Consider the following 13,616-nt stretch of genomic DNA (forward strand, 5'->3'; position numbering starts at 1 on the left):
AACAATTGCCCTTTCCCCTCTCTCTCTCTGGTGAGGGAGTGGGGGTACAGTGGATTAACAAATGCCCTTTCCCCCCTATGGTGGGGAGAGTTGGGGTACAGTGGGTTAACAATTGCCCTTTCCCCTCTCTCTGGTGGGGGAGTGGGAGGTACAGTGTGTTTACAATTGCCCTTTCCGCTCTCTCTGGTGGGGGAGTTGGAGGGACAGTGGTTTAACAGTTGCCCTTTCCCCCCTCTCTGGTGGAGGAGTGGGAGGCACAGTCAGTTAACAATTGCCCTTTCCCCTCTCTTTGGTGGGGTAGTGGGTGGTACAGTGTGTTAACAATTGCCCTTTCCCCTCTCTTTGGTGTGGTAGTGGGAGGTACAGTGTGTTAACAATTGCCCTTTCCCCTCTCTCTTGTGGGGGAGTGGGGGTACAGTGGGTTAACAATTGCCCTTTCTCCTCTCTCTGGTGGTGGAGTGGGAGTACAGTGGTTTAAAAATTGCTCTTTCCCCTCTCTCTGGTGGGGTTCGTGTGTGGCCTTATTTCGGGTTCGTGTGTGGCCTTATTTCAGATCCCAGAGGGTGCGATGGTGCAAAATAAAACTGGCCCAAATTCTGAAGGCATGGACAGCACGAAAACAGGGACACTGAGATCTAAATGTGTTGTGTTTGTTTGTCTGAAATGGGAACTTTTTGATTCCCCCAGCGGGACGAAAGTTGCTGAAGTGACTTTGAGGAATCCTGTTGTGAAAGAGCTTCAGTCTGTCTCTAACCCGTGGTGTATCTGAGCTGGGAGCACTGGCTGTACAAGCCTTGGGCCCGAGACCGGCAAATATCCTGCTTCAGATAAACAGCCCTCCCCTTGGCAAAAGTAGGAACCAAAATTAATTGAGCGGCTGTGTGTGTAACTGACGATTGGAAGTAAAGGCCTTTATTGGTTTTATTCAAGAACTGAAATGCAATCGAGAGATTCTCATTGACAAGAATTGACGGTGTCCATCAGAACAAGGGAAATGTTGACAAAACTGGGTTTACCGCTGGATTTATTAACCGTTCTGTTGATGATCTTCAGGGGGATCGCTTCATGTCCCACCACACAGGAGTAGGAAGCGCCGCTGGCCCACTCCTCCGCTGCAATGGATAACAGGCTGTACATGAAGAAGGAACTGCTGCCGTTCTCCGCCATCACCTCGGTGTTCTTGTAGTTGCCGGAATTCACCGGCTTGTCATTGACGGTCCACTTGATGAAGATCTCTCGGGGGGAGAAACCTCTCACTAAGCAGGTGAGTGTGACGAACCTCTGAGCGGAGACTTCTTCTGCCGGGGGCAGGAGGACAGACACGGACGGTTCCCGCGGATCTTTAGCTGCAAAACAATCACAATAAAGGTCAATAAACTGGAGAATTCCAGAGACGGTGAAACCGGCGGTTAGATGTGAGAGAAATGTGCTTTGCGCTGAATGTTAAAGGATTCCCTTTTCCCCCTCTGTGTCCTGTCCGGTTTTCCAGCCCGGAGCAGAGGGAGATGCAATCCTTCTCTCTGGGAGCTTCAAGAGTTGGACTGGAAAATTATATAGAATTTACATCACAGAAACAGACCATTCGGCCCAACTGGTCAATGCCGCTGTTTATGCTCCACACGAGCCTCCTCCCACCTTACATCTTCTAACCCAAATAACACATCCTTCTATTCCTTTTTCCCTCATTTGACTTATCCAGCTTCCCTTTAAATGCATCATCTCGGGTCCCAGAGGGTTTAGTTAGTGGAATTACCCATTGAATTATCAGAGCAGTCCATTAAAACACTGAATAGAACGAATTGGGCCGTGCAGACTCGCCGGAAATAGTCACAGAGTCTCACTTATTGCTTCAATCTGACCGCTCACCTTTTTCCTTGTGGATGGAATCTCTTATAGGAGTCGGCATATCCTGATGACTCACCACGCAGGTGAACTCATCCCCTCTCAGCCAGGCTTGTGTCGAGATGTTTAAGTTGCTGATCACACTGTTGGGAGCCTCTCCGGGTTGGACGGCAATCTCTGATTTCAAAGTCTTCTTTTCTCGGGTCCAGGACACGTTGACTCCATAAGGAGCATTAGACACGACGCAGGTTAAGGTCACCGTCGCCTCCAGTAAGACCTGTTCCACTGACGGTTGTGGAAGAGTGATTTTTGGATCGTTACATTGGATCTCATCTGTGAAGCAGAAATGAAAGTCAAGGAAAGCTTCGCCTTCAGAATCAGGACACCAGTATTCTGCCTTCACTCTTTCACGGAGAATAAATCAAGTGCTTCCTGACGTCACCCCTGAACGGCTCAGTTCTAATTTTAAGGTTATGCCCTTTGTTCTGGACTCCCGCACCGGAGGAAATAGTTTCTCTCTATCTCCCCTATCATTTCCATGTATCAACTTAAACACCTCAATTAGATCACCTCTTAATCTTCTATAATCAAAGGAATACAAGCCTATTCTATGCAACCTGTCCTCATAATTTAACCATTTCAGCCCCGGTATGATTCGGGTGAATTTGCGTTGCATCCCCTCTAAAGCCAGTATATCCATCCTGATATGTGGTGCCCAGAATTGGACGCAGTTCTCTAAATAGGGTAGATGCCCTTTCTAGCAGTGGGTCCCTGGACAGTTACCAGTAAAGGGTTCCAGACACCTACTGCCGCTCCGAATATGATCAGCCAATCAGGATAAACCTGAGACCGAAGACACCTCATGTACTCTCTGACATCAGAGCAGAGGGAAACCTTCTTTGGCGAGGTTATGGAATCCTGAACCGTGAGGAATCCTGATTCAGAATATCGTGGATTCAAGTCTCACTCCAGATACTTAAACACACAATGTGAGCTGACACTCCCAGCACTGAGGGAGCGCTGCACTGTCGGAGGTGCCGTCTTTCGAAGGAGACGTTAAACCGAGGCCCTGCCTGCTCTCTCAGTGGGACGAAAACGATCCCATGGCACTATGTCGAGGAAGAGCGGGGGAGTTCTCCCAGGTGTCCTGACCAATATTTATCCCTCAACAAACATCACCAAATAATAAGACTATCTGATCATTGTCACGTTGCTGTTTGTGGGACCTTACTGTCTGCAAATTGGCCGCCGCGATTTCTACATTACAACAGTGACCACATTTCAGGAAGTACTTCCTTGGCGGAAAAGCGCTTTGGGAAAGGCGCTATGTAAAGGCAGTTCTTTCTTTTATTTTATATTGGAAGAAAACACAAACAGCATGATTGTAAATTAGAAATAGAGCTTTCTTGGGGTAAACCTGAGACTAAGGACACCTGACTCGCTGTTTGACATCACAGCTGAGGGAAACCTTTGTCGAAGTGCTGGAATCCTGAACCGTGAGGAACCCTGAGTCAGCACTGACATCGGAAGGAAACACAAACTGTGTGATTGGAAATTATAAATAGTTCTGTGATTTTTACTAATTCCAATAAAAGTCCTGACTGAGATCAGCGCTCAGAATGATCTGGGATTTCTCGGGGTTGTGTCTCTTACCCTTAGATCTGGAGATGTTTCGGCTTTGGGTGACACCTTGATGAGTGACCCGGCAGGTATAGACCGAGCCGGCGAACCACTCCCCGGCGGGGAATGTCAGCCGACTGGTCTCCGAGAAGTTCCCGTTCACTTCAAAGACGGGAGAGGTGACGATTCCCGAATCCATGAGTTGTCCATTTTGCAGCCAATTCACGGTCATTGACTTTGGACGGAAATCGATGATTGAACACACGGCGGTTGCAGACCTGCTGATGATGATTTCTTCACTGGAACTCAGGGTGAGGATCACCGTTGGATGATATACCACACGATCTACAAGAACATATATTTTATTGGGATTATTTGTTGCAATCCAAACAATTAAGAACTGTAAAGTGGTTTTTTACATAGAATCTACAACAGAATCAGGCCACTCGGCCCAACAGGTCGGTGTTTATGCTCCACGTGAGCCTCCCCTCTCCCTACTTCATCTCCCCATCTACACAACCTTCTATTCCTTTCTCCCTCCTGTACTTATCTGGATTCCCCTGAAACGCATCTCTGCTATTCGCCTCAACTACTCCATGTGGTAGCGAGTTCCACATTCTGCCTACTCTCTGGGTAAAGAAGTTTCTCCTGAATTCCCGATTGGATTTATTAGTGATTCTCTTATATTTATGGCCCCTAGTATCGGGCTCCTCCTCGAGCAGAAACATTGTCTCTACGTCTAACCTTTCAACCCACTTCATAATTCTAAAGACCTCTATTCGGTCACCCCTAGAGAAAAGATCCCAAGCCCGGTCAATCATTCTTGACAGTTACAATTATTCAGTTCTGGTATCGTCCTTGTAAATCTTTTTTTTCACTTCTCCAGTGCCTCTATCATTCTTGTAACATGGAAACCAGAACTGTACACAGTACACTAAGTGTAATTATGGAGATCAGACCTGTGCACAGAACACTAAGTGTGCTATGGATGCCAGACCTGTGCACCTAAACTAAGTGTGATATGGAGACCAGACTTGGACACAGTTCTCTAAGTGTGATATGGAGACCAGACCTGTACACAGTACACTAAGTGTGATTATGAAGACCAGACCTGTACACAGTGCACTAAGTGTGATAGGGAGAGCAGACCTGTACACAGTACCTTAAGTGTGATATGGAGATCAGACTTGTACACAGTACTCCAAGTGTGATATGGAGATCAGACCTGTACACAGTACTCCAAGTGTGATAGGGAGACCAGACCTGTACACAGTACACTAAGTGTGACAGGGAGACCAGACCTGTACACAGTACACTAAGTGTGATATGGAGACCAGACCTGTACACAGTACACTAAGTGTGACAGGGAGACCAGACCTGTACACAGTACACTAAGTGTGACAGGGAGACCAGACCTGTACACAATACACTATGTGATTATGGAGACCAGACCTGTACACAGTGCTCTAAGTGTGATATGGAGACCAGACCTGTACTCAGTACTCTAAGTCTGGTCAAACCAAAGTTATATAGAAGTTGAACATAACTTCCCTGCTTCTCACAGTTTCCCCCCTGTATCCCACAACACTAACCTGGCATTTCGACGCTCCAGTCGGACCCACTTTGTCGAACCTGGCAGTAGATTGTGCTGCTCCCCACCTCTGACTCGGTGATGGTTAACTGGCTGCTCAGGGTGTAGGTTCCCTTCTTGTTGAACACTGACGGGTAGGTCTTCAGTCCAGTGGTGATCGGCTCTTTATCTTTACTCCAGGAAAGGCTGGTGATTTCCGGGAAGTAGTCCATCGCCAAACAGCCATAGGTGACGGGGCCGCCGGTGTTGGGTTGTTCACAGGAGGCGAGCAGGGCGTAGAGGGTGGGAGGAGACTGTGTCGCTGGGAAATAATGGCCCATTGAACAAGTTAGACTCTGTAATCCGTGCTTATAACATAACCAATCAAGTCGACATGTGACTACAGGATGAACAAATTCCACCATTTGCCGATCAAAACCGAGATCAGCATTTGAGTTTCTGTGAGTTGTGAGACCCGACGTGAAACGCCTTCATGTAACTTCTTGTACATTAGAAACGTCAGGAGTCTGAAAGGGGCATTCTGTCCATGAGACCCCTTTATACCGAGTGAATGCCCGAATATTGTATCGGGACTTCCTCCAGCTCTTGATCCCCTGTTATGGAACACACCCCTCATTCCCCAAACACTTTCACATTCGATTCTTTCACATTCTGTCCACTGAGCTCCTCCCTACATCCTTTTGCTGTCAGCCTTTTATTATCAGCACAGAATCAGACTATTCCGTGATATCTAAGTGTTGTCATCTCTCCATTGTAAGACGCTGCCTTAAAACCTACCTCTTTGACCAAGCTTTTGATCAACTGTCAGAGTAACTACCCGCCATACTAAAGAATAAAATGATATCTCCTTATGTGGCTCGGTGTCAGATTGTATCTGCTGACGCTCCTGTGAATCGTCTTGGGAGGTTTACTACGTTAAAGGCGCTATATAAATGCAAGTTGTTGTTTTCAGGTGATACACTTGTTTGAATAGCGGTGGGGTTAGTTCTCCTAATCACACAACTCCTACAGCTAGATCTACTAGTTGTATTACCTTTAAAACAAATCCCAACATGTTTATAGAGCATGACCCAGAATTATAAAATAATACAACTTCACAGCACAGAAGGAGGCCATTCGGCCCATCACGCCTCTGAAAGATCTCTCCACCAATCCCGAGCAGCTTCCAATTCCCAATCTTCTTCTCAAATGTTCAATTTTATCAAGCTATTAAGGATTCTGCATGCAGCCCTCTTTCTGATAGGACATTCCATATTCAACAGCCCCTTGTGTAGAAAACTAGAATACCAGCTCCCTTCATTCTGTTGCTGCTGACTTTCAATCAGTGCCATTTACTCACCAACTCAACGACCCGGGAAATATCTTTCCCGAATCCCTTCATAAAACCTTTCATAATTCCAAAACCCTTTATCAGACCTCATCTAAATCTTCTTTGTTCCCTTGACAATAAAGGACGTTTACAATAAATGGGTGAAGTCTCCTTTAAAATGTGAACTAAATAATTCAGCGCACCGATTTGAATAGGGAACTTTTGCACAGCCTGGTTTTATAAGATTCAAGCTTTAGATCAATCGGGATTGATTCGAGTCTCTCTCTTTCCTTCTCAGAATTGGAGGGAGAACGATGCAGTGTGATTTGTGCTCTATCCCAATCTACTGAATGGATGTCTCCTGGGTTACCCCCTCCCACTCACTCAATTAAATAATCTGAATTAAATACTATTCCCAAAGCCGGTTATATGGAACGATGCTCTTTAAATGCTCCATTTAATTTTCCAAATTACTTTCCACCCTCCCACCAGTGAGAACAGGCGCTGCTTTCTGAGTGGTTACAGTCACTTCTTGTTGGTGTTTGTACCGAACATAATCTAAACATCGGGACAGGTTTCTTCTCTAAATATCTAATATTGGCAATCCTTAAACATTATAAATCCATTGGTTATCAGCGGGTTCTATGCAAGGAAGGACAAATGTAACTAATGTGCTGACTGCTGATGTGGGAAACTCTGGCTTCTGGTTTGTGCGGATAACTCAAACACCTGTGGCCTATTGGTCAGATACTGAAAGCTCGGTCTGCAGTGTGAAGTAACAGAGAGGGTTGGTGATGGTATTGCAATAAACGTTGTACATATAGACTTTCAAATGGCATTTTATAAAGTATCTCATAAAGATTTATTCGGAAAATAGATGCACATTGGATTAAAGGGATAGGGGTAACTTGGGGAACGTAATTGGCTGAGGGAGAGGAGGCAGAGAGTAGTGGTGACAGATGTTTTTCTTACTGGAGAGAAGTATGCAGTGTGGTCACCTTTGGTCGGCATTAGGACCATTGCTTTTCCTTTTTTATATATAAATTACCTGGACTTGTTTATAGGGAGTACAGTATCCAAGTTCACGGAAGATGGAAAACTTGGCAATGTAGTAACTTGTGAGCAGGATAGTAGCGAACTTTAGGAGGATATAGACAGACTGGTGAAATGGGCAGACATGTGGCTGATGCAACTTAATGCAGATAAGTGTGAAGTGATGCACTTTGAGGGGGTGCAAGAGCAGAGGGACCTGGGGTGCATAATCTCAAATCTTTGAAGGTGGCAGGGCAAGTTGATCAGGCGGTTACGGAAGTGTGTGGGATACTTGCCATTGTAAAAGGGGTATTGAATACTGAAACAAGGAAGTCCTGCTAAACCTTTACAAATCACTGTTTAGGCATCAGATGGAGTAATGTATACAATTCTGACCATCACAATTTAGGAAGGATGACAAGGCCTTGGAGAGGGTGAAGAGGAGGTTGACCAGGATGGCACCAGGGATGAGAGACTTTAGTTATGTGGATAGATTGGAGAAACTGGGATTGTTCCTTGGAACAGAGAAAGTTAAGGGGAGACCTAATATAGGTGTTCAAAATTGTGAGAGGTTTTGTCAGAGCAAGTCGGGAGACACGGTTTCCTCTGGCGAGTAGGTCGGTAACCAAAGGTCACAGATTTCAAATAATTGGCAAAATATCTAGAGGGGAAATGAGGCTCATTTTTTCAAACAGAGGGTTGTTAAATTCTGAAATGCACAAGGCAACTGGACATGTAGTTGAAGAGGACTCATTGGAGGGTTATGAGGAAAAAGCTGGGACGTGATTGGACAGCTCTTTCAGAGCCAGTACAGGCAAGACGGGCCGAATGGCCCCTTCTGTGCTCTGAGATTCTGTGATTCTACACGGCTCGGCGGAATTAGTTCTTCCCGATTTAATGGAAGGAAACGCTTCATAATGTTGATCACCTTTATCAGATCTATTTTATCGTGGGCTATAATGCAAGAGGATGTTTAAAATAAAGGAACTGCGGAATTTGACTCAAATGATCCAATCGGATCCCTTCACATAGTCTTAAAGCTTATTGTGACTGACGACTCATCGCAGGCTGACTGTGTCTCTTTAAATGTTTCACAGAGGTGCGGCTCAGTGACTGTGAGCCTTGTGCTGTGACCCAGACCAACAGCTGCACCTCACCCGAGTGTGTCCCTGCCTGTTACCTCTTTAAAAACAATTGAACGAAATAATGTTTTCAAATATAAGGTTCCCATGATGGTTATTTGGAGCGGGAGTCTAGTCATTCTCTATTTAAATTGTCAAAATATCTTCCAGTCTCCCATCGGATCAGAACAGGCGCTGCTTTCTGGAGCGTTACCGTCACTTCCTGAAACTGTTTGTTCTGAAAGTGAGCTCAGGATCAGGCCAATCTCAAAATCTCAAAATGTTTAAAGTTTATCAATTCATTAAAAAATGGGCAGTTTTATTTGCAATAAATAAGTTTCATCGGAGCAATGGAATGTTTTATTTTTATATATCTGGCTCGGAAACTCCCACTTTATTAGTTGGATGCACATTAAGGTTCCTTGAACAACACGGGACAAAGCACTCACAGATCTGTTACACTACAGATACAGAGTAAAGCTGCCTCTGCCCGGCCCTGGCATACGCTGTACCGTCAGGTATAGGAAGCGATTGAGTCCGAACAATGGCAAGTCTGCCCAGCACTGTCAAACACTCCGGGTAAGGCACCGCACTGGTTAAATACAGAGTAAAGCTCCCTCTGCATTGCACAATCAAACACTCCCAGGGCAGGTACAACATGGGCTAGATACAGAGTCATTTCGACCTCTACACTGAACCAGCAAAGATTCACGGGGCGTAACAGCACGGGTTAGATACAGAGTAAAGCTCCCTCTACATTGTCCCATCAAACACTCCCAGGGTAGGTACAGTACGGGTTAGATACAGAGTAAAGCTCCCTCTACACTGCCCCATCAAACACTGCCAGGGCAGGTGCTGCACGGGTTAGATACCGAGTAAAGCTTCACCTACACTGTCCTATCAAACACTTCCAGGGCAGGTACAGCATGGGTTTGATACAGAGTAAAGCTCCATCTATATTGTCCCCATCAAACACTCCCAGGGCAGGTACAACACGGGTTAGATACAGAGTAAAGCTCCCTCTACACTGTCCCATCAAACACTCCCAGGGCAGCTACAGCACGGTAAGATACATAGTAAAGCGCCCTCTACACTGTCCCATCAAACACCCCCAGGGCAGGTACAGCACGGGTTAGATACAGAGTAAAGCTCCCTCTCCACTGTCTCATCAAACCCTCCCAGGGCAGTTACAGCACGGGTTAGATACAGAGTAAATCTCCCTCTACACTGTCCCATCAAACACTCCCAGGGCAGGTACAGCACGGGTTAGATACAGAGTAAAGCTCCCTCTACACTGTTCCATCAAACACTCCCAGGGCAGGTACAGCACGGGTTAGAAACTGATTAAAGCTCCTTCTACTGTCTGCCAGACGTGTTTCTGAAATTCTCCTTCTGACTGTCACAAACTGGGTTACTGAGCCCATTTCTGAGAAACCTCCTCAAACTTAAAGTCAAGCTATCGCATTTCTCACAGATACAAGCTTCTGAAATAAATGAATCGAATTATACTCCATGAAACACACGAGAACAAACCAGCAGGTTTACAACCGGTCAGGAGGACTCCTGATTCTGAGAGTGAGCTTGCGCACAGAAGCAGAACAGAAACAAACGGTGCAACAATCGTGCTCTCGGCAGATAGATCTGTTCAATCTGTCAATTTGAATGAGGCAGTTTGATTTCTAATTGACCTCTTGTCAATTTTCGACCACCTCAACTCTGCACGTTTTTTGAAATTAAACTGATATTAATTTGAAAAACTCTCTCCGACTTCCAACCATTTCTCCTTCCCTGTCTACAATTTTGCAAACCGAGTAAGCTTTAGCTTCCCTGAAAACAAGTTTACTGAAATAAATCCCATTCCAGGGTAATTTGCTGCATAAAACAGAGACTCTGTGACAGAGTAAGAATTTAACGAACTTGGAACAACTGGGTTAATATAATTTCATAATTAAATATAACCAGCAAAATAACCGCGGCAAAACACGAAGTTTATTCATTAAATCTGCGGCGACACCTTCTCGAGCTGAGCACAGCCGAGTAAGGCATGTATTGTTTCTAAATTAATTTTAGAAATAATTAAAAATTCTCTCCAACCCTTGAGATTTTACAGTAACTGTAATCATGTCCAGTATACAACGCAATTGTGGGAGGTCATTTATGTTTAATAAATTCACACTGACATTATATTCTAAGTTAATATTGATGTTAGCTGCATTATATTAAAATTAGTTGATATTAATTTTAATCCTGTTTCTGCCTGGTAACTTGTGAACTTATAGGGTTTAAATTAAATTAACATGACACTCATCAATATTAAAATATTAAGAATCATATTAATAGATAAAGACATTCAGACAAATATGTTATTTTAACTTAAATCAAATTACATTTGAATAAGTTAAATGGTCACTAACTTCTAATACATCCCCGCTCTCTATCTACATACTTGTAAACTCTGCATGTATCGGAACTCCCTGATATAACATAAACTCCATCTTTTCTCAGAGTGGATTTCACATGATGGATTCAGGAGTGGACTATTTTAAATAGTTCAAAGTCTGGCCGTGGTCACATCTCAGTAACTACCGATGGACTGTAACACCGTGTGTTTACTAAAGCAGGGCTCTCGAGTTTAAACATTGTCCTCAATCTTAACTATAAAAAATATTTTCATGAATTAAAAGACAACCGGACAGTTTGCAGTCAGTAAAAGAGCCTCCGCTGTTTAATAACACAAACAAACATTTTATACTTTACTCCAGTAATTCACACAATGCCCGTAAATTAATTATTAAATATATTCTGCAATTTATTGAAAATGAGTTCCAGAATGATCAGTGTAAAACTGGCGGAGAACAAATCAGTCAGAACATCTGCGACACTGAAATTTAATGAGCAAATAGAGGAGAGATTTTGTTGATCAATTTAACATTATTGAGAATTAAACATAACTCTCAGATGTAATCTGTTCACTGTCTATAGTTCTATCCCGTATACAGCACAGTAATGGGAGACAAGATGTTGTTGTTAAATTCAAAACTAACATTAACCTTTTGTAATTGAATTAATCTGCTTGAATATCAATGAGTTATTTGTCTGTCTCCATCCTTATGCAGTCTGCACCTTCGGTGAATTTAAATAGAATCATATGAACAATTCTTTGACTGCCAGCGACGTCTATCTCTCAGCCTGAGATCTTACAAATTGTTTAAGATCAGTTTAGTGACAATTGTCTCGCTATCAAACAACAAATAATATTGAAGGAATTACATTGTTTCCGTTGTCCTGTAAGAATTTAATAACCTGGCAGGTTTCTTACATTTATAAACTTCTATTTACAACTCACATTTAATGAATAATTAAATACAATCTCTCATTTAGCTGTGTAAAACTGGGAGATAACAATTAATGTCAAACCCTCATTGAACTGAACACTGCGGTGGAATCAGTTTGCTGTTATTAAAATAATTTCAGACATCATCAGAAATTGTCTCCCGCCTCTAAAGTTCTCCGCTCAGGTTAATTGTGACCAGTGCTCAGCAGAATTGTGGAACGCGAATAATGTTTAATACATTAACATTAATACTACATCATATTTAGTGATATTGGGCAATATTACCGCATTCTAATTGTTTGAGTTATATTAATTTAACTCTCCTTCAACCGGCAAATTGTTAATTATGTAATTCGTAATTACAGTAACATTTCACCTATTAAATGTGAGCACCGTGAACCATAGATTAATAGTTGAATCTGTAATTCTCACTTAAATAAAAACACGTATTAAATTATTTTAAATGATTTTTGAATTATAAAACCGGCTTGTTGTCTGCCTACAATCATCTTTCAAACAGTTTTAAACAGATCAGAAAATCTGCAGCAGTTCGATGTCATCGAGATTAAACATTGCAGAAACTCCAAAGTTTCACAAACTTTACTTATTCAAAGTACCCCAGTCACACACTCTCCTCAGCAGATAAACAGCAAATCACATCACTGAGGGTCTGAATTCCGCAACAGAACGTTCTGTGGAGAAGCAGCTTAATTCTATAAACCCTTTCAGCAGAATCAAATGTAACATTGCAAAAAAATTTCAGTACAGAATCCAGCGAATCCATCTATCACTGAACGAATTAATTATTGAAATAAACATAATGATAAAATAATGACTGCAGAATTTTGAGTAGATAGATCATGTTTAATAAATTACTTTTGATATCGCATATTGTTGTAATATTGGGAGTAATTCATACATTAAAAAAATTAACTTATATTAATTTAAATCTGATTTAGGCAACAAATTTGTAAATTATTTAGTTATTAATTAGAATAACATTTCACGTATTGAATATGACCATTGGTGAACATTAGATTAATAGATGACAATGTAAATATCACAAATAAAAATACGTTAAAATTTCTTCAGATTATTTTTGACCGCTAAAGCTTTCTGTTTTTTGCCTACAATCTATTTCAAACACATTTAGTCACATAATGTTTACATTTGATCAGAAAACATACAACCATTAGATGTCACCGAGATTAAACATTGTAGAATCGCCACAGTTCAACAACCATTGTGTATTTAAAGTAACCCTGGCGCATAGTCTCATCAGCAGATAAACACCAAATCACATCAACCAGGGGCTCAATCCCTCAACAACACCTTTTCTGAAGAAACTGTTTAAATCTAGCATCCCTTTGCAGCAGAGTCAAATGAAACATTGCAAAAAATCTCAATACAGAATCCACCGAACCCAAGTTTCAGTGAATGAATGAATTATTGAAATAAACAGAAATACAAAATAAAGGCACAAATACAACAGTTGCTGAAAGAGTGAATGTTTCTTACCTGCCGTCACCGTCACCATGGTGCCTTGTCCCCAGTAGTCGAGTTGTCACAGTGTTACATTCCCTGGGCTGGGTCACACAATAACCGGCTCTGTGTAAAACAGACAGAAATCCAACATTAGATTAAATATTCACATCCCAGGGGCAAAGCAACGTCACGATGGATCTTCATAAAATGATAAATGTGTTAATGGATACTTTTCACTTTATAAATTCCCTGATGTTTTATATTTCACAGAGTGACCCATGA

At 42.6% G+C, this 13,616-nt stretch overlaps 1 gene segment (V, D, J or C); it reads right to left on the minus strand.

Annotated features, from left to right (window-relative positions):
- Positions 1-890: 890 nt before the first annotated feature.
- LOC147118596 (Ig heavy chain C region-like) lies at positions 891-13,457 on the minus strand. The segment is given in 5 exon segments: positions 891-1,346; positions 1,867-2,175; positions 3,496-3,807; positions 5,055-5,354; positions 13,368-13,457. Coding segments are annotated over 5 exon segments (1,332 nt in total).
- Positions 13,458-13,616: the final 159 nt, after the last annotated feature.

The sequence above is a fragment of the Somniosus microcephalus genome, chromosome 4 (genome assembly GCF_052327205.1).
Source record: "Somniosus microcephalus isolate GS21.2 chromosome 4, FLI_Smic_1.0, whole genome shotgun sequence".
NCBI lineage: Eukaryota > Metazoa > Chordata > Chondrichthyes > Squaliformes > Somniosidae > Somniosus > Somniosus microcephalus.